The sequence below is a fragment of the Ammospiza caudacuta genome, chromosome 24 (genome assembly GCF_027887145.1).
Source record: "Ammospiza caudacuta isolate bAmmCau1 chromosome 24, bAmmCau1.pri, whole genome shotgun sequence".
NCBI classification, from domain to species: domain Eukaryota; kingdom Metazoa; phylum Chordata; class Aves; order Passeriformes; family Passerellidae; genus Ammospiza; species Ammospiza caudacuta.
The window spans coordinates 7,567,328-7,586,809 of NC_080616.1; the positions used below are offsets into that span (position 1 = coordinate 7,567,328).

Sequence of the window (19,482 nt, forward strand, 5' to 3'; positions counted from 1 at the left end):
AGAATTTTGGCTTCGTGGGAAGTGCTGGGAGCTGTCATTGTGTCACTGTGAGAGGAGAAGACTCAACACCAGCTGGAGGATCTCAGTACCCAACCGAGGGATGGTGAAAATTGTTCCTCTGGTGTCAGGATCAAGCTGAGCTTGCCCATCCCTGAGTTTTGTCTTTTGGGTCAAGACCAGAAAATCTTTTACCGTTCCTGACCTGTTCCAAAAGTGCCCCATGCAATGGTCACACTTATTAGGACTCCTTCTCCTTGCTTTAAGGTAAAGGATGACCTAAATCAGCGTGGCCCCACCTAGTAATTTTTTAATGATGATGTTTTAGCATTCCAAGAAATCGATGGAAAATTATTCCGAAAAGCATTTATTGGCTGATTTCCATATTTGTTCCTCCCATCTGAGTTTTCCTTTCAGGGATTGCCTCCCAGCACCCCGATCCAGCTGCGATTCCTGCTGGCCCCACCAGGGTTTCTGAGAAAACCCCGGAGTTCCTGCAGAGTTCCCCGAGCCCGGCTCTGTCCCGCCCAGCCTGACTCGGTGTTTCCAGGCCCGCAGGTTTTTCTGCTCACTGGCAACACCACAACAAACCCCAAACACAGCCCCGGCCTCCCTGGGGAGGGAGCTGCTCCCCGAACTCCCCAGGAATTCCTGGCTGCAGCTGATCCAGCTGTGGATCCAGCTGCCAGCAGGGAAAAGCAAAGCAAGGGCTTCCCTGTCCTGCTGAGTTTTAGCTGTTATATTTATTTTAGGAAACCACGGTACTTGGGATATTACACTGTTTATATCTTGAGTGGTTTAAGCCCTTTCTTTAGCAAAAGCTTGTTCATGTATCGGCCCAAAGTTCCTTGCAGTTTTCATTTCTACCACAGGAAGATAAAGCCACCTGTGGGCCGGGTATCTCTGATCTCAAAAGGCAAAGGAGCCACTTCTGCTTTCCAGAGGGAGGGACCCAGCTCAGTCCCACTGTGACCACATCAATGAGGCACAGACACAGAAATACAACTCCTAAATAACCTCCCCAGGGCTGCCACCCTGCAACAGAGGGACTGGAAAACTCATGTGTGTTCTTTAGGCTGCCTACCCCAATTTTGTCCTGTAAAGACCTAAAACCCGCAAAGCCTTTCTGGGTTTTTATTTCTATTTAGTAATAAATAGCAATTGTTTATAAAGGGTACTCTGTGAATTCAACTCCCTGCTGTTTTCTCATCGTATTTTATTCTCTTTTTCAAGAAGGAATCAGCTTTAAGGTATATCCTGGCAATGATCAGATTCAATGTTCTGTCAGTTCTTTATCACTCTGAACATTTATTCTATAAATGCCATCCATGGCAAGCTAAATTTGGTTACATATTTTTTAAAAAGTAGTAAAGGAGGAAAGCAGGGATGTGTTTCTGGGAAGCAGTTTGGAAAAGGCAGCTGGAGTTACACCTCCCCTGACCCTGTTCAGCCACTCTGGGACTGAGCCCTGTAGCCCCTGAGCTGAGACTCAGCCTAGGCAGACCCAGGCTCAGCTCAGGGAGATTCAGGCTCAGCCTAGGCAGACCCAGGCTCAGCTCAGGGAGATTCAGGCTCAGCCTAGGCAGACCCAGGCTCAGCTCAGGGAGATTCAGGCTCAGCCCAGGCAGACCCAGGCTCAGCTCAGGAGGTTTTGGGAGCTGAGTTTCTGTGGCATTCCCAGGGCAGCAGCTCCAGCGCTGTTTTTGCTGCTGGGTTTTGCCGGCCAGCCTCGGGCTGCTCCCCGTGCCTGCCACCGGCAGCTGTCGGGGCTGATCCCTGCGCTGCAGGGACGGGTGGCAGGGCCAGATAAAGCTGCTGGCCCTCGGTGGCCGGGCAGGGACACAGCTGCTATCGGGGGGCTCAGCCACCGCCCGGGAGGAGCCGCTGCGGGGCAGCGAATGCGGGTGCACAGGGCAAGGGGCACAGATATCTCCTGCTCGTTTTCTGGGGTTTTCTGGGTTTTTCAGGGGTTCAGCCTGTGAGCAAAGGCTTTTTCACTCGGTTCTGAGTGCAGCCACTCCCTGCGGGGGCTCAGCATCACGCAGAGCCTTTGCCAAATACTTTTCAGCATCTTCCTGCCCCGTGCCAAAGTCACTGCCCTAAGCCAATACAGAATTCCCCAGAATTTAAAGGTGTTTTTGTCTTCCTGCTGACAGATTCCTTTAGCCTTATGCAGCCACCATACCCGTTCAGGCCAGTGAGCTGTGAAAACGCAGCCAAGGTCTCTCCATGGAATTTGTCACCGTGTTTACGAGGGAGTGTTTTATAGGGATACGTTATCCAAGGCGCTGGATTCCTTCATTCGGAAACCACCTCTGTGTCTCATTGTTACATCTGATTGGAACTTAAATTGTATAGGAAAGGAAAATGAAGTGGAAATTAAAAAGAAATAAATAAAAGGGGTAAGTTGGTAAGTTTGAGCAGTGGAAACATCGCGGTTTCCTGGATAACCAAGGGAAACAGGAAGGTGCAGGTCGGCAGCTGCTGGCTGCCCTCTCCTTGGACTGGGAGGACGCGTTCTCCTTCCTGCCCTTTTAGGTTTGGGTATTTTCTTTTCCTTTGCGACTTTGGCAGCTTTGGAGGGAGGGGTTTTTTTTCCTGGAAGTGTAGAATAAGGCTGGGAAGGAGAGGCTGAGGCAGCGGATTCCCGGGGAGCCGCTCCTTGGGATGCCAGGCGCGCCTGGCACCGCTCACCCCGCGCGTTCCACACCCAGCCCCGCTCCCCACCGCTCTCCCGGCTTTCGTCAGAGCCTTCCCGGAGCTGAGCTGAGCTCAGCGGAGCTGGGCTGGCCGGGAGGGGCGGGCGGAGGCTCCGCGGAGCTCGGAGCAGCCCCGCGGGAGTGGCTCCGCTGCCCGGGCAGTGCCGGGGGACCCGCGATGGGCTCCGGCCGCCGCTGCTCGCTCCTGCTGCTGCTGGTGCTGCTGCTGGAGCTGCTGGAGCTGCCCGCGGCGTGGGGTGAGCCCCTGGAGGGGAGCGGGGTGCGGGGAGCCAGGCACGCCGGGCTGGGGGCTCCGTGCGTCCGGGAGCGTTCTCTGCGCCCGCGGGTGTGCAAGTGTAGGGTCTGTGGGAGTGTGGGTTATCCACAGGAGTGTGGGTTATCCATGGCAGTGTGCGTTACCCATGGCAGTGTGGGTTATCCACGCGAGTGTGGGTTATCCATGGGGCTGCGGATTATCCATGGCAGTGTGTGCTATCCATGGGAATGTGGATTATCCATGGCAGTGTGTGCTATCCATGGGAATGTGGATTATCCATGGCAGTGTGTGCTATCCATGGGAATGTGGGTTATCCATGGCAGTGTGTGCTATCCATAGGAGTGTGGGTTATCCATGGGAGTGTGGGTTATCTGTGGCAGTGTGGGTTATCCATGGGAATGTAGGTTATCTGTGGGAGTGTGGGTTATCCATGGGAATGTGGGTTATCTGTGGGAGTGTGGGTTATCCACAGGAGTGTGGGTTATCCGTGGGGCTGTGGGTTATCCATGGGACTATGGGTTATCCATGGGAATGTGGGTTATCTGTGAGAGTGTAGGTTATCCATAGGAGTGTGGGTTATCCATGGGAGTTTGGGTTATGCATGGGAAATTGGGTTATCCATGGCAGTGTGCATTATTCATGGGAGTGTGTGTAATATATATATGCAGAAGGAGCCCCGCTAAATCCCTGTTTATTTTCCCACAGGGGACTGTGGGCCGCTGCCGAGTATCAGCCACGCTGAGCCCCGAGGAGACAGCAAACACCAGCAGAGCTTCAGTGTGGGCTCCACAGTGACTTTTCGCTGTGTCCCGGGTTACACCAAGCTCCCCTCTCTCTCCGACACCATCCAGTGCCTGTCGAACTCCCGCTGGTCCAGCCTGCCAGACTTCTGTGGCCGTGAGTGTTTCCCTTTCTCTGACACAGGAGGGTGTGAGTTGCTTGCGGGAACACCCACAGCTTTGGCAATCGCTGCCTCAGGGGTTTCCTCATCACACAGGATGAAGTGGTCTGGCCACTTCTCTTGCTGCCCCTTTTTCTTACCCTCCACCGAGGCCGTTGGAGCCACATGTGTGGCACTTGTGTGTTAATGAAAATAGAGGAACAGCTTGGGAAGCGCATGGAAAAGGGGAGGGAATGCAGAGCACCAAGTGACCAAAGGGTTAACCAGGCGGGGAAGTTTGGCTTTGGGGATTTGGAAACTTCTCCAGTGAGAACTGGCTGCACTGCTCCACCTCGGACGATTCCCTGGTGGAAGTGGGCAGGGAGGAGGGCACTGTTTGGGGTGCCCATGCTCTTAGTGAGCCTCGTGTGTTATCACTCGGATTTATGTTTACAGTTGAAAGCAAAGTGTTATTTTTGCTCTGTAACCGGACATTTGGGTGTCTCTGTGGTGGCCAGGCAGCTGTCCCACACCCAGATCTGTGCAATTTGCTGCGCTATCACCAGAAGACAAAATGCAGAATTTTTACGCTGTTAACACCACGGTGAGGTACATCTGTCGCCTAGCTTATGAAAACACCACAGCCCAGCCCCCCACCAGCACCTGTTTGGACAACTTAACGTGGACAGAAGTTCCTGAACTGTGTCAGAGTGAGTGTCCCCATCTCATTTCATTTTGCCCTATGCTGTGTTCCAAGTGCCACGCCTGTATTTAAAATTGCTCTTCTCTAATGACATTTAACATAAAATATCATTAATTGCCATTCTGCTATGAAAATTAAGTTTGTGGGGCTTTTCCCAGCCTCATGGTGCCCTAAGGACAATCTTACTCTTTTTCAGAGAAATCTTGTGGTATTCCAGCCAATCCAGAACATGGCCAAGTCATCCTAAAAGATATCCTTAAAGATCATCTGCTGGGTGGAACAGCCAGAGTGGTTTGTGACCGTGGGTGAGTGTGAAGTCACTTCCCTCTGCACCCCAGCTGCCCGGCCAGAGTCACTGGGGTGTGAACTGGGACAGGGGGCTCTGCCCATGCAGTCCTCAGCACCTCTGTGGTGACACATTCTTGGTTGGTGACAACCAGCTGATTTTGGGATGCGCCTTTTGCCCCCGCAGGTACAGACTAAAGGGAGCATCACCTTCCATCAGGTGTCTCCTAGAGGGCGACAAAGCTGTCTGGAGTCCTCTTCCAGCTTGTCAGGGTGAGTGAAGTTGTCCAGTGCTTGACTGGAAAAACCAAATATTCCAATCTAGAAATTCTGAATTTTTGGTTTATTTCACTGAGTGAGGTCAGGCCAGCACCTCTGCAAGGGGACAGCTGCTGTCACAAGCAGGGAGCCCCAGAAGCATCACTGGTTCCTGTGAAAGCCTGGCAAAAGCAGAAGAAGAAGAGAAGGGAAGAGCATCCCAGGGTCCCCTCCTGAGTTCTCTCCTCTTTCTCCCGCAGTGATTTCCTGTCCGCCTCCTCCAGCCATCCCCCACGGGCAGCACAGTGGGAACAGCTCGGGGGAGTTCGTGCTGGGCTCCGTCACAACCTACACGTGTGAACCGGGGCTGGAGCTGGTGGGGCAGGACACGCTGCGCTGCACCGGCGACAGCGGCGACAGCGGCGACAGCGGCGACAGCGGCACCTGGAGCGGGGCCCCGCCCGCCTGCCGGGGTGAGCCCATCCCTGCCCGCAGCCTCCCCTTGCCCGCAGCTCGCTCCTGCTGCCGCTCGCTGCTGCCCATCCCATCCGGCAGCGCAGGCACTCTGCAGGGTTTGCTTCCAGGGCTCTGCACGGTGCCAGGCTCTGCTGAGGAGCACCAGGAGCAGAACCAGACTTGGGTTTATGTTTTTCCTTCGAGAGGAGCAGACAGAAATGTAATGAACAATGTGGGAAATTATCAGTGGCTGCTAAGCTGGTGGAGGGAGCTTAGAAAGGATTTATTTATGTCTTGTGTCCAACAACACCCAGGCAATAAAGCCAAGTGGAACAGCAGAATCCTCTCTGTCTTCAAGGCCTGGAGTGGCACAAGAGGTCCCTGCCACAGCCTGAGATGCACAAGTCACCTGCCCATGTGTTGTTTACTCCTCTCTGAACTATTTTATATATTGAGCACCATATAAAATCACATTTTGAATGCTTTTCCTTTGTCTCTCCCTAGTTAAAACCACAGCAGAGACAAACCAAACCAAACCCTCAGAAGAGAATCCTTACTGGCTGGGTAAGAGCTCCATTTCTTAGAAGTCCTGTTAATTGCTGTAATTGCACCGCATTTTGGCCTTCACGTTTTTAACATTCCTTTCATTATTTTCCTCCCCAGCAAGCATCCTCATTCCGAGCTGCATTGGTAAGTAGCTTAAAATTGAAAATGTATTTTCCTACCCCAAAGCTGTCTGCTGTTAAATACCTGGAGTCAATGGTTGATTTCACTCTCCCTTTCCCTTCTTTGTTAGTTCCCCCAGTAGCCCTTGGAATTCTAGCTGGGATCATCGTGAGACGGAAAGAGAGTGAAAAGCAGTAAGCTGCCCCTCCAAAATCAGAACTTTCCCTGGGGATAAGTGGATTTTTCCTTTCAAACCCTGTACCTTCAGTATATTGGCATGGTTAGCACAATATTTCCATGTTGTGAAGCTTTTATTCTACAATTTTCTCCCTTTCTGTCTCTCCAGCTCTTATAATGTGAATTCACAAAAGCAGGTGAAGGGAAGGGATGCAGCGATGCACTTGGAGGTTATGGATGAGAAGAAGCTTCCCAAGCCCTGGAATTCCTATTTTTGGTAGGTTTGCTTGTTCACCTGCCCAAAACCTTGTGCCTGACTATAGCCAGGGGTCTCAGTGCTGCTGAGCTCACCTGTGCAGAAGATCTTTGAGCAATTTTTGACTTCCAAATGCCACGATGAACACCCTGCTGTCCAAAGGGGGCTTCAGCAGGGTTTGGGCTTTGCTGGGTGGATTTCCCCCATCTCTCTCTCCTCCACAGCCACACAGGGAAGTGCCACGTGTGTCCCAGCTGTGAGGAGCAGCTCCACAGTGCCCTGGCCCCTCTCTCAGAGCCCCCACGCCACGGCTGTGCCGCCTGCCAGGACTGGCTGAGCTCCCAGCCCCAAAAGCCCCGCAGCTACTCGGTGCCCAGCGTTGGTGATGGGGACAGCCAGAGCCCAGCAGGCACCAGGTAAAATCCAACAGGGGAGCAAAGCGAGGGGAAAGGGGGAGGAAGCATCTCTATGTGGGTAAAGTGAGTCTGGCAGCTGGAATTTGTGTCCTTCCTGTTTTAGCAGGAGCAAGGGTTTGATATTTAGGGAATAGTAGCTCAGCTGGGCAGGAGGTGTTTTTGGGAAGCCACACACTCAGGATCTGTGTGTTCTCTCTGTGTGTTCAGCTCTCCTGCCATGGATGTGCTGAGGGCAGATGGCACAGGAGGAGCTGCTCCGTGGAGGAGTGAGGCAGAGCAGCCCATGGACCACCAAAGGTCAGTCTTCCACCTAAAAACACCCAGATGCCACGGTGGGCATGGACAAAAACCAGCGGATTTCAGAACTGTGCTTATCAGAGAATCCCAGAGTGGTTTGGGTTGGAAGGGACCTCAAAGCTCATCTCACGCCATCCCCACACCTCCCACTACCCCAGGCTGTTCCAAAACCCCAGAACCACGGCCGGGAAGGCACATCCATGCTCTCAGTGCTCACCCTCAATGGTTCCTCTCCACAGTGACCACATCTGTCCCACCTGTGAGAGCTGGCTGCGTGCCCACACCGGCCAGGGGGACAGCAGGGCTGTGACACCGGGCGAGTGGCAGCACAAGGGGTGAGTGTGGCCAGGCCAGGCAGCTCCTGTCAGCCCTGCAGGGAGTGCCCAGCGCCCTCCAAGCTGAGCTCACTGCTAAACTCAGAATAAAGCAGGTGGCCCTGTGTGACTGTTGGTTGCTCCTTGCCCTGTGCCAGGGTAAAGGGTGGTGCCTGCTCAAGCAGAGACAGGTGGAACTGGGTGAGGTTCACTCAGATGATGCTTGTGGGGTTTCCCTGGGTGTCTCTGGAGCAGCCTGGGCTCCTCACTGTGCTCAGCCTCGTGTTCTTTGGGGCTCTGGGTTTGGTTAAGCAGCAAAGAGCCCAGGTGAGACCCTGCAGTGGGAGCCTCTGCTCAGCCACTGCCCAGGGCTTTTCCCAACTCTGGGTGTGGTTCCTTTGCTTGAGGCAAGGTAAGGTTTTGGGCCAGAGAAGTGATGAGGTAAAGCTGTTTGCTCAGTTTATTTATTTATTCTGACACTCCCCCATGTGAGTCTGGTGCTTCCTCAACACAGTCACCATTGACAGAGCCAAATTCACATGAAAACCCAGATAAACATGGTTGGACATGTGCATCTGCTTGCTTTGGCTTTGGGAAGTGTGAACTCCTTGCTGCTGCCTTTGCTTTGGGGTTTTTCCATTTATTCCTGTGAGTGCCTGCTCCACTGGCTGGGAGCCCCAATCCTGGGGGAGCTGGTCCAGTTCTGCACTCTTGAACCTCTGCCTGCTGGAGTTTAAAAAGGGAAACGGTGAAGGAAAGAAGCTCTGTGGGTGCTGGAGCGGTTTGGAGAGGGGCAGCTCCTGTCACAACCCTCTGGGACTCACTGCCCTCTCTCCCCACAGCCCCCAGGGCCCCGTCTGCCCCCCCTGCACGGACAGACAGCTCCTGTCCCTGGTCCACGGGGACACAGCCAGCAGCCCCGTGTGTCCCCTGGCCCGGGAGGGCACCCCAGCCCACCTGGTGCCTCCGCACAGCCCCGGCTGCCACCTGTGCCCCGTGTGCTCGGTGCCCAGCCACGCTCACCTGTGCCAGCCCCAGCGCCTGGCACCTGATGGTAGGAGCTGCTCGGGGCACCCCAAACACCCCAGGTCCCTGGGGAGGCTGCTCAAACCCTCCCCAGGCCGGGGGCATCCCCTGATCCCGGCTTGTTTACCACTGCAGGATAAATCCAGGAGCTGAGGAGGGGAGTCCAGCACCGATCCCTGGCAGGGATTCAGCTCTGAGTGCAACAAAGGGACCTGAAATCAACGCTCTGACTTCACCTGGGCTGGCACAGAAGCAGAAAAACCAAACATACTTCAAACCCACCTCCGTGTTGGTTTAACGCCCACTTTCTTGTTTATTTTTGTATGAACAAAGTGTTTTTGCAGCTCTTAAAGTGAGACTTAAAAAAGTCAGTAAACGTTTCTTTGCGCTAGGAAAACAATTTCCTCTTTGCACAATCTTACAAGATTTATTTGTATTTCTTAAACTACTTTTTTAAAACTGAGGTTCCTTTCCTAGTGTGCAGATAAAAATGCAAAATTTAGAGTATTTATAGTAAAACTGTTTTGTAAATAAAACAAATATAAAATAAGGAATGCTGGTATCCTGGCTATGGGGTTTATTTCATATTTACTAATCAACCCTTCCCACAGAGTGGCTCAAATGATTTTGCAGTCTCATAATTTGCCAGATGTAATCAAGTCCATTAATTGCTTCTGCTCAATTAATCGCTGCTGTTGCGCTGGTGTCCGGTGCCTGAGCTTTCCTGGAATTGTGATGGGGGAGATGGGGCAGGGCTCTGCTTTCCCTCCTGACAAAGTGGCCTTGAAGCAGCGACTGCCAGGAACCCCTGGCACTGCTGTGGGGGACTGGAGTGCTTTGGAAGGCACCTGGAGGGTGAACTTATAAATTCAATATTCATAATGGAATGCTGCTGAGAACTTCTGGAATGCTGCTGAGAACTTCTGGAACGCTGCTCAGAACTCAAGGGCACCTACCCCTGTGTGAAACCACAGAGATGCCAAGACTTTTGCCCTGGGAGCAGGACACCAACCCCACAGCTTTTGGGCACTTTGTTTTCATCCTGCCTGCCCTGAGCCACTCGTGGCTGTGCTGAGGATGTGTGTGAGTGTGGAGAGAGGTGAGGGAGGGACCATTTGAGCAAAATGCCCCGGGTTTCTCTGGCTGATGGCAAGGCCATGCTGAGGCATTGGTGTCCTTTCCTGGCCGTAACTCAGCCTGGCTGAAGATCGCTGGATAAGCTGTCATAAAATGGAGTTAAGGTTGGAAGGTTTCCTGTTTGGAAGGCATTCAGAATTTGAGCTGCTGGTAAAGCAAAATGTTGAGGTTTGGGGTTTTGTCTGCTGCAGAGGTAAATCACCCGTCTGGGAGCTTCTCATGAAGCACACTGGGAACAGGAACCACCCAAATGTGCCTACTACAGACCTTTGGTTTCTCCATTTTCCCCTGCTGGCAGGAACATGCCTTTAATAAGAAGGAAACTCACAGATAACCATTTCCATGCACACATCAGCCTTGTTCCAGGCAGGCCCCCAGGTTCTCCCTCCCCAGCAGAGCCCTGTCCTGCTCAGCTGTCACAGGGGCACTGCAGATCCTGTTCCTTCAGCCCTGCAGAACAAGCACTTGCACATTGCTGGTTATTTTTATTGCTCTTTTACCGTAAGCCACGTGAGTGACTAAAAGGGCAAAATACAACCTAAAGGCTCTCAGCTCTGGGTTGTGTTTGGCTTTGCTATTTTAATCCCAGCACGTTTATTCACACTGCATATTCCAAAGTGATTTTTTTTCCAAATGATTTAACATGTGATTTGGGGATCAGCTTGGAATTATCTCCCCACAATCACATGAAAGGAATTGTGAATGCTGAAACTGTGTACAGGTGTGGTCACCAAAATTTACCATTGGAGAGGGTTTATTTACTGCATTTGTAATCAATTGCATATCATTTTTCTTTGTCATCTGAGCGCAAATCACCAAGTGCAATCTGAAGTGTGAACGTTGGATTTGTAAGTATTGGAAGCTCTCTGTCAATAAAATAAATAAAAGGACTGATCAGTTCCTGTCTCGCTGCCTGCTTCAGGCTCAGGAAGTGTCACCTGTGTGGGGTGGGCAGCTGGAGCTGCTGGGGCTGCTCCTCATCCAAAACTCCTGTTGGGGGTTTATTTTTCCTGCCAGCGGGGAGGGATGAGCCCAGGGTCGGGTCAGGAGGATTTGTGCCCCCAATTTTTGTCCTGTTTTTATGGGAAGAGGGAATTCCTCACTGCTGTGACCCTTAGGACACCTTCATCCCACCCCTTAGGTGCCACCACCATCCCCTGGGGCTCTGGGACAGAGCCTGGGACACTTCCCCTAAGGAGGACACTCTGCTCCATGGGCACAGTGCAGCTACAGCACCTCTGCCTGCCCCCAGCCCTTTTCACCCCTCTTTCCACATCCTCCCCTGCCCAAACCAGCAGCAGCAGCAGCCTGGGGCACCTGCAGCCTCCTCGGGGTGCTGGCTGTGCTGCACGTCCTGGGGAGCCCCCAGGTTCCTGTCCCACAGTCCTGGGAAGTCCCCCAGCAGCATCTCCTTCCTCCCACGGGGGCGCTGGGGGGAACTGGGCTGCCCATATCTGCCCCGTGCCCGCAGGAGCTGCCGCCTGTGCCAGGGATGGTGCCCACCTTCACCCTCTGCCTGCTGGGCAGCTCCGCTCTGCTCCTCAGCACCACGCCCGGGGCTCAAGGTAAGGCAGGGCAGCAGCTCTGCTCCTCTGGGGCCTTCCTCCCACAGCCCTCCTGCTCCTCCTCACTGCTCTGTCCTCGCTGATCCCCGAGCTTTTCTCTGTGGGGGGAAATGGGAGCCCCGCACTGCTCCCAGGTGGCCTTGGCATCACAGAGCCCTGAGCTATTCTGATGATGGCAGAGACCCTCTGGGGTCACCAGAGCCACAGCTGGCACATCACCAGAGCCACAGCTGGCACATCACCAGAACCACAGCTGGCACATCACCAGAGCCACAGCTGGCATATCACCAGAGCCAGAACTGGCACGTCACCAGAGCCACAGCTGGCATTCCCAGCCTGGCTGGGCACCCCCATCCCCTGGCAGAGCACAGATCCCTGGGGGCTGTTGGGTCAGTCCTGGGCTGCCCTGTCAGTGATTTCCTGGGTTGGATTGAGCCCTCGGGAGGGCCAGGAAAGGCTCCTGACCCTGCTGGGTGCTGACATGAAATCCTGGACACGCAGGTTTTGTCAGCCCGAGGAGCACAGGGAGGGTCCTGCAGCCCCGGGACCCCAGCCCAGCTGCAGCCCCCAGTGCCCACGGGCACCCCGCAGCACCCCAGGGCTGGCCAGGTCAGCATTTCCCTTCTCTCCCTCCAGCTGCCCGGTGCCCGCCACCCCGTGTGCCCTACGGGCGGGTGTCCCCTCTCCGCTTTTCCTACCGGCCATGGGACACCGTGAGCGTCACCTGCACCGCGGGCTACACCCTGAGGGGTCCGGGCAGCAGCACCTGCGGGGCTGCCTCCAGGTGGGACCCTCCTCTGCCCGAGTGCAGAAAGGGTGAGTGGCACACCAGTGTCCCAGCGCTGGGAGCAATGCTGGCTGCGGGGAAAGCTCCTCTTGTGTCCTCCCAAATTCACTGGGAAGGCAAAGCTGGCGTGGGTCTGTTCCTGCTGCCCTTCCCAAGCTTGGCTGGCAGAGAAACAGAAACAGCTCCGGTGGGACAGGCTGGGGTGGGAAATGGGGATGGCTGTGCCCTGTCTGGGGGTCTGAGAGGGATGGGGAGAGGTTAACCCTGAAGGACGGCAGGGTCTGAATGCCGGGGGTTTCTGACACTGCTTCTGGGCAGATGTGGGGCAGTTTCACCTTCATTGTGGAGTGCAGAGTAATCACAATTTCTCACTGCTCTCGCTGTTTCCACATCAGTGTGGATCCCTCCCAAATCCTGCCATGTGCCCGCTGTCCTGTCGGGACTCTCATCACTGCCAGTGATTCCTTCCAGGGGCAGCTGCACCTGGAGTGAACTGAAGCCTTGACCCAGCAAATGGAGCCCAGAGCAGGATTCAGGAGCTCACCCTGCTGTTACCGAGCTGTGCCAGCAGCACAGAACAGACCCACAGGACTCTTTCTTTCCCTCTGCAGAGGTGACATGTCCCCGAGCACCCAATATCGCTAACGGGCTGCACTCCGGGCTCTCCTCGGGCAGCTTTCCCCGCGGAGTCACCGTGTCCTACAGCTGCAGGGAGGGCTTCCAGCTGCTCGGCAATGAGTCCATCACCTGCACGGACTCGGGCCGCTGGAGCCGGCCCCTGCCCCGCTGTGAAGGTCTGTGGGGTCTCTCTGCTGGCCTGGGGGGCAGGAGGGTGCTGGGTGTGCTGTAGGGTCGGGGCAGGGGGTTGTGGCGCTGAGGGCAGGGCAGGGCTCTGTGCGTGAGGATCCCGCTCCTGATGCAGTGAATTTAAAGGGCGCTGTCGCTGCCCCCACAGCGATCGGCTGCCAGGCACCCGAGGTGCAGAACGGGCAGGTGCACAACGCAGAGAGCACCTACAGAGCTGGAGACACTCTGCACTTTGGCTGCCGCCCCGGCCATGCAGCAGAGGGCTCCGATGAGGCTCGGTGCCAGCCCGGGGGCACCTGGGACCCGCCGGAGCTCGTGTGCCACAGGGGTGAGTGCTGCTCGGGATCGGGGTGCAGGCAGGGGTTTAACCCCTCCGTGCACATCACTCTGCCTGCCTTCCCCTCGCTCCCCGTTCTCTCGCTGAGCTCAATTTCCCATCTCCCTCCCGCAGTCCGGCCGTGCCCGATGCCTCCGGAGGTGGCCAATGGAAATCACAACGGCCGGGACAAAGCGTTTTTTACCGCTGGGATGTCTGTGAGGTACAGCTGCGATCCCGGCTATTACCTGGTCGGAAATGCCGCTGTGACCTGCAGAGCATCGGGGAACTGGAGCCAGCCCCGGCCTCGCTGCCAGGGTGAGCCCGGGCTCTGTCCCCTCAGGGGACAAACTCACTGTGGCTCTGTGCACAGGGGACACCCTCACCAAATCCACCGAGACCTTCAGCGAGAGACTAAATTCCCTTTTAATGAAATATACGGGTTTAAAATATGTAAAGAACAAGCTAAAATCCACGAGTGCAGAGCCAGCACCCTCCTCCCTGTGCTCCAGTGATATCCATGGATGGTGACAGTGCGGAGACCAGGCATGGGCATAGCCGGGGGACACAGCTTTTAGAGGGAGACCAGCTGTTAGAGGGAGACCAGCTGAGATAAAATGGATCATTTCAATACTCTTTGTCCAGAAAAATCAGAGGAGAGACAGGAGACCCAAAGGCTGCTGGCAGGATGCAGCTGGCAGTACCTGGGGTTTGAGCCCTCTGTCCTCCCAAACTCTGACATGAGCTGGCTCCCCAGAATCTCCTCTCCCAAACCCTGATGAGGCTTTCCCTCCCTCTGCAGAGGTGACATGTCCCCGGGCACCCAACATCGCCAACGGGCTGCACTCCGGGCTCTCCTCGGGCAGCTTTCCCCGCGGAGTCACCGTGTCCTACAGCTGCAGGGAGGGCTTCCAGCTGCTCGGCAATGAGTCCATCACCTGCACGGACTCGGGCCGCTGGAGCCGGCCCCTGCCCCGCTGTGAAGGTCTGTGGGGTCTCTCTGCTGGCCTGGGGGGCAGGAGGGTGCTGGGTGTGCTGTAGGGTCGGGGCAGGGGGTTGTGGCGCTGAGGGCAGGGCAGGGCTCTGTGCGTGAGGATCCCGCTCCTGATGCAGTGAATTTAAAGGGCGCTGTCGCTGCCCCCACAGCGATCGGCTGCCAGGCACCCGAGGTGCAGAACGGGCAGGTGCACAACGCAGAGAGCACCTACAGAGCTGGAGACACTCTGCACTTTGGCTGCCGCCCCGGCCATGCAGCAGAGGGCTCCGATGAGGCTCGGTGCCAGCCCGGGGGCACCTGGGACCCGCCGGAGCTCGTGTGCCACAGGGGTGAGTGCTGCTCGGGATCGGGGTGCAGGCAGGGGTTTAACCCCTCCGTGCATATCACTCTGCCTGCCTTCCCCTCGCTCCCCGTTCTCTCGCTGAGCTCAATTTCCCATCTCCCTCCCGCAGTCCGGCCGTGCCCGATGCCTCCGGAGGTGGCCAATGGAAATCACAACGGCCGGGACAAAGCGTTTTTTACCGCTGGGATGTCTGTGAGGTACAGCTGCGATCCCGGCTATTACCTGGTCGGAAATGCCGCTGTGACCTGCAGAGCATCGGGGAACTGGAGCCAGCCCCGGCCTCGCTGCGAAGGTGAGCCCGGGCTCTGTCCCCTCAGGGGACACCCTCACCAGTGCAAACAGATCCTCCAAGAGGGTTAATTCCATGTGAAGTGTATCATGGAATCAATTAGTGCCAAGCCTTCCTACAGCTGGGGAGGTTTGTGTGGACTTCGCGCTGATGTTGTGGTTCCAACATTAACAGCCGCTGGTTTTGTGTTTTCTCTTGCTCCGACTCCCCTGCACACCCTCATTCCAGGCACTGTCTGCATCACTCCAATCGTAGCCAACGGAAGGCAAGTTGGTGGCCACGGGCTCCTCTCTGCCCCCGGGCAAACGGTGACATTCCGGTGCCACGATGGGTACAGCCTGCAGGGCAGTGCCAGCCTGTCGTGCCAGGAGGATGGCAGCTGGCAGCCCCCTGCTCCTGTGTGTGACAGAGCACTGCCCCACCACACCTCCTTCACCAGGTCTCCAGGTACCTGACATAACTGCTGTTTTATGTCCCCTAATCCTGTTTAAAAAAATGTTGTTAAACCCTTTGAGGGGAAGATTCAAGCCTATCCTGGGAATAAGAACCTAATCCTCTGCTGCCCTTTGGGAAAATGTCTTCATTAATGGCTATATTAATCAAAATGAACATTTTTACAAGGCAAACCAAACCCCTTTCCTCCTAACAGTGCTCTTTGTGTGCTTGCCCCCATGTGCCTGTCCTGCCTGCTTCTCACATCTCTTTTCTCTCTCACTAGGTGCTTGTGGTGCTCCCACAAGGTTACAGTTTGCTGAGCTAAATGAGGAGCACAGGAATGCCATTGATTTTCCTGTTGGGAAGACTGTGCAATACACTTGCCGCCCTGGATACGCAAAAGTGCCAGGAATGTCACCTACTCTGACATGCCTTGAGAGAGGAGTGTGGTCAGAAGCACTAGAGTTCTGTAAAAGTGAATAGCTCCTTGATTTGGTGTCTGTTGTTGCAGGAGGAACAGGTCTCAGGTTCTGTCCATGCTGCCAAAACCTTGGTGTTATTCTGAATATGTGACTAGTAAAGCCATGTAACTCTTTGAAATTGGAAACCCATGTGGGGAGAACTGGGAATGTGGGCAGGGGACTGGAGGAATAATTGCATATTTGGTGCTGTGATGTAGAGAGGCAGGATATAAGGGTGTTTTCCTTCCCCAGGGAAACAGTGCAGTCACCCAGGCGAGCCTGTGAATGGCAAGATTGTTTCCCTGACAAATCTCCAGCTTGGCTCTACAGTGGTTTACAGCTGTGAGGAAGGGTAAGTCCTGCTTTGGATTAGGTAAGTGTCCCCCTTTTTAAGCCCTGTTCATTCACTCCCAGTAAATGGATTCTGGATATATATAAAATATATAAAAATTGGTTATATATATATATATATATATATATATATATATATATATATATATATATATATGTATGTATGTATATCTATTTTTATATATATGATATATAAAAATGGTTATATATTATATATATGTGTATACATATATATTTTATATGTATAAATAAATGTATATATATATAATATATATGTATATATCTTTTATATATATAAAATGGATATCTATATATTTTATATATAGATATAAAATGGATATTTTTTATATATATATATATCCCCTACAAATGCTGGGAAATGGGTCAGGCAGAGCAAGGAAGGAATTTCCCCTCCAGGGCCACGGCTCTGCTGCCAGCAGGGCTGATCCCACATCCCACGTGGTTGGGAGGAGCAGTAATTCCATCTGAAATGGCTTGGGGTGAATGACCAACGCTTTTACCACCAGGCACAGGTTAGTTGGACAAGCCAGCAGACGCTGCGAGATCTCTGGGGGACGTGTTGCATGGACTGGCCACACTCCCCTCTGTCAGCGTGAGTAGCTTGTGGTTCTGGGGGTTTGCATGGATCTGGGAAATATTTTCCAGCAGCGTCTGCCACGTTTTCCCAATCAAAGCTTTCACAGGCAATTCTCCCCTCTGTGGGCAGGGAAATTACAAGAAGGTTTAGGAGGCATAAGAAAGCAGTGTGGGAGAGGTACAAGATCCCAAAGCTGAGGGGATTATGGAAAGCAACACCTCGGCTGGAGCTTTTCCAGCAGTGCTTGAGCATCCTGCTGCTGCCTGACACCAGGAGCCCATTGCAGGAGAGGAAGGGAACACATTTCAGCTTAGGGGTTGTTCTGTCACACCCAGAGAGAACAAGGGTCAGTCCTAGGGAGAGGCAGAGCACTGAGCCAGGGCCAGCAGCGAATCCCAAAATCCCAGACCGGGGGTTTGTTCCCTCTCTCCGCCACTGGTGAGTGCCCAAGAGCTGCTGCGCTGCTCCTCAGCAATCCCACCTGGGCTTTCTCTGCTGATCAAGTAGTGCGGCTGATCAGGGCCGTTTCACACGGAAGAAAGAAACATTTGCTGGTACATTCTGAGGTTTTAAAGCATTTCCCAGGTTCTCCAGGTAGGTGTGAACCACAAGTGACACACAGACTGTGCCTGTTCCAAAACCTGGCACCCGGATTTTACACAAGTGGTGCTAAATAAGTACTCCATTTCTTATTTCTTAAAAAGTAGCATATACAAAGCATGCAGGTGTTTCCTCCACAGAGTTTTGATTACTGCTCTGCTTTCTACCTGCCAGGGGGTGGGATCCTGTTCCCAACCTGGGAGGTCACTTCATTTTATCTTTAGAAGAAATGTTTGTGCCCCCCAGCCTGAGGGGTTCAAGAAGCGCCCCACAGGTGCTGCGGTGCTGCTGCTGAGCTGAGGTTCTGCCCCTCTGCAGGCATCCCTTGCGAGCCCCCGCCGGACATCCCCAACGGGCAGCACTCGGGCCGGCTGCAGAGCGAGTTCCACTACGGCACGGCCGTGACCTACAGCTGCGAGCACGGGCTGCCGCTGCACGGGGAGCCCTCCATCCACTGCACCACCCGCGACGGCCACAGCGGCGTCTGGAGCGAGCCCCTGCCGGCCTGCGGAGGTGGGCTGGGCTGCCCGAGGGGGCAGGGACCCCCGGGCATCCCCCCAGCACCGCTCCGGGTTGGGAAACTCCAGCCAGCTGGAATTATTGCTCCAGCATCTTCCAGGGCTGGGACCAGCAGAGCAGGGGAGGTTGGGGTGCCACCCTGCTCCCCTTTCCCCTTGGAATGTTTGATCATCATCTTCTCTAGGAAAATGATTTTCAGCGTCTTAAAACTGCAGCCCTTGGTGGCTTCACAGTGCCCAGCTCTGCCTGAGGGTCTGTTCTGAGCACTGCACCTCTTTCCTTTCCAGAGGCGAGCTGTCCCGTGCCACAGATCCAGCACGGGAGGATCGTGGCTGCCAGGGCTGCCTACGCACACAGGGACACCGTGACCTTCCAGTGTGACCCAGGCTATGCCATTCGCGGCCACAGAGAGATCCAGTGCCAGCCAAACAACACCTGGGAGCCGCCTGTGCCCGTCTGCGAGCAGGGCAAGTGTCTCAGCAGGGTTTAACCTTCCCCTGCTCTCCCAATCCTCCTTTTGTGGCTCTTCAACAGCCTGGCTGTTCTCTGTCCTGGCAGCTGCCTGCAGAGCCCCTGCCAGGCTGGGCTTTGCCGAGCTCAAGGAGCCCTACAGGAACCAGACAGTGTTTCCTGAGGGGAGCAGGGTGGAATTCGAGTGCCAGCCTGGCTACAGCCAGCTCCTGGGTGTGTCACCAGCCATCACCTGCCTCAGCAACCAGACGTGGTCAGCAGCACTGGAGTTCTGTAAAAGTACGTCCTGCAAGTGCTGGAAGCCTGAAGTGGGAGGCTTGGCTGTTTTCAGTGTTTCCCCAGCTTTGAGGGTGTCTCTGCCTGCTCTCTGGTGCCATCCCTGCTGGACTGATGGATGCTGCCATTCCCTTCCAGAGAAGCAGTGCCCCAACCCAGGGAACCCAGAGAATGGCAGAGCTGTTGTCCTGACAGATCTCCTCCTCGGGTCCAAAATCAATTACACTTGTGACAAAGGGTGAGTCCTGCCCTGGTGAGAGTGAAGTGGATTTTCAGCTTTACGCAACCAAGTTCCCAAGTCAGAACTCCTGGCTGCCACTTGCAAGGGCTGTAAAGAAATCTCAAATATAAAAAATCTCACTGTTAAAATAATGAATCCTTCTGTGTGGTCCAGGTACAAGCTGGTGGGAGGCTCCCAGAGAATTTGTGAGGTCTCTGGCACACATGTCTCGTGGAGTGGGGATCCTCCTGTCTGCCAGCGTAAGTAGGCCACCACAACAGGCCCTTGGAGATGGCTTATAAGATAAAGTGGAACTTCTTTCAAGCCAAAGGTTTTATTGCAAAAGATTTCTCAAGTCACTGAATGTGTAAAATATTTCCTTTTCATTTGGTTTTGGATATGCTTCTGAGAATGGTTTCAAAGGTCTTTTATTTATTCTGGTCCAAACTGGGAAGAAACATTAATGTTTTAAACTGCCTGTCAGTGGTAAGTATCTCTCACTGGCCAGTTTCTCTCTCTGTGTCACCAATGGTTATGGAAAGGGAGGTAAGAATTGTCCCAGCACCTCCAAACATGGGCAGCAAGGAAGTGACTCACAGGATG

General features: G+C 54.2%; 1 protein-coding gene across 1 annotated transcript in view; it reads left to right on the forward strand.

Annotated features, from left to right (window-relative positions):
- Window positions 1-2,858: 2,858 nt before the first annotated feature.
- LOC131567580 (complement receptor type 1-like) overlaps window positions 2,859-19,482 on the forward strand; it is a 39,656-nt gene continuing 23,032 nt past the window's right edge. Inside the window, exons 1-32 of the mRNA XM_058819238.1 lie at window positions 2,859-2,953; window positions 3,679-3,870; window positions 4,372-4,563; window positions 4,753-4,861; window positions 5,029-5,114; window positions 5,360-5,572; window positions 6,060-6,119; window positions 6,219-6,245; window positions 6,352-6,415; window positions 6,568-6,675; window positions 6,879-7,070; window positions 7,278-7,367; window positions 7,607-7,702; window positions 8,524-8,735; window positions 10,293-10,345; window positions 11,316-11,409; window positions 12,046-12,225; window positions 12,808-12,990; window positions 13,152-13,331; window positions 13,455-13,637; window positions 14,122-14,304; window positions 14,466-14,645; window positions 14,769-14,951; window positions 15,177-15,395; window positions 15,667-15,858; window positions 16,097-16,196; window positions 16,723-16,808; window positions 17,712-17,906; window positions 18,200-18,379; window positions 18,471-18,662; window positions 18,798-18,897; window positions 19,054-19,139. Coding sequence (XP_058675221.1) covers window positions 2,875-2,953; window positions 3,679-3,870; window positions 4,372-4,563; window positions 4,753-4,861; window positions 5,029-5,114; window positions 5,360-5,572; window positions 6,060-6,119; window positions 6,219-6,245; window positions 6,352-6,415; window positions 6,568-6,675; window positions 6,879-7,070; window positions 7,278-7,367; window positions 7,607-7,702; window positions 8,524-8,735; window positions 10,293-10,345; window positions 11,316-11,409; window positions 12,046-12,225; window positions 12,808-12,990; window positions 13,152-13,331; window positions 13,455-13,637; window positions 14,122-14,304; window positions 14,466-14,645; window positions 14,769-14,951; window positions 15,177-15,395; window positions 15,667-15,858; window positions 16,097-16,196; window positions 16,723-16,808; window positions 17,712-17,906; window positions 18,200-18,379; window positions 18,471-18,662; window positions 18,798-18,897; window positions 19,054-19,139 — 4,489 coding nt within the window. The 5' untranslated portion in view covers window positions 2,859-2,874. The remainder of the gene's footprint in view (window positions 2,954-3,678; window positions 3,871-4,371; window positions 4,564-4,752; window positions 4,862-5,028; window positions 5,115-5,359; window positions 5,573-6,059; window positions 6,120-6,218; window positions 6,246-6,351; window positions 6,416-6,567; window positions 6,676-6,878; window positions 7,071-7,277; window positions 7,368-7,606; window positions 7,703-8,523; window positions 8,736-10,292; window positions 10,346-11,315; window positions 11,410-12,045; window positions 12,226-12,807; window positions 12,991-13,151; window positions 13,332-13,454; window positions 13,638-14,121; window positions 14,305-14,465; window positions 14,646-14,768; window positions 14,952-15,176; window positions 15,396-15,666; window positions 15,859-16,096; window positions 16,197-16,722; window positions 16,809-17,711; window positions 17,907-18,199; window positions 18,380-18,470; window positions 18,663-18,797; window positions 18,898-19,053; window positions 19,140-19,482) is intronic.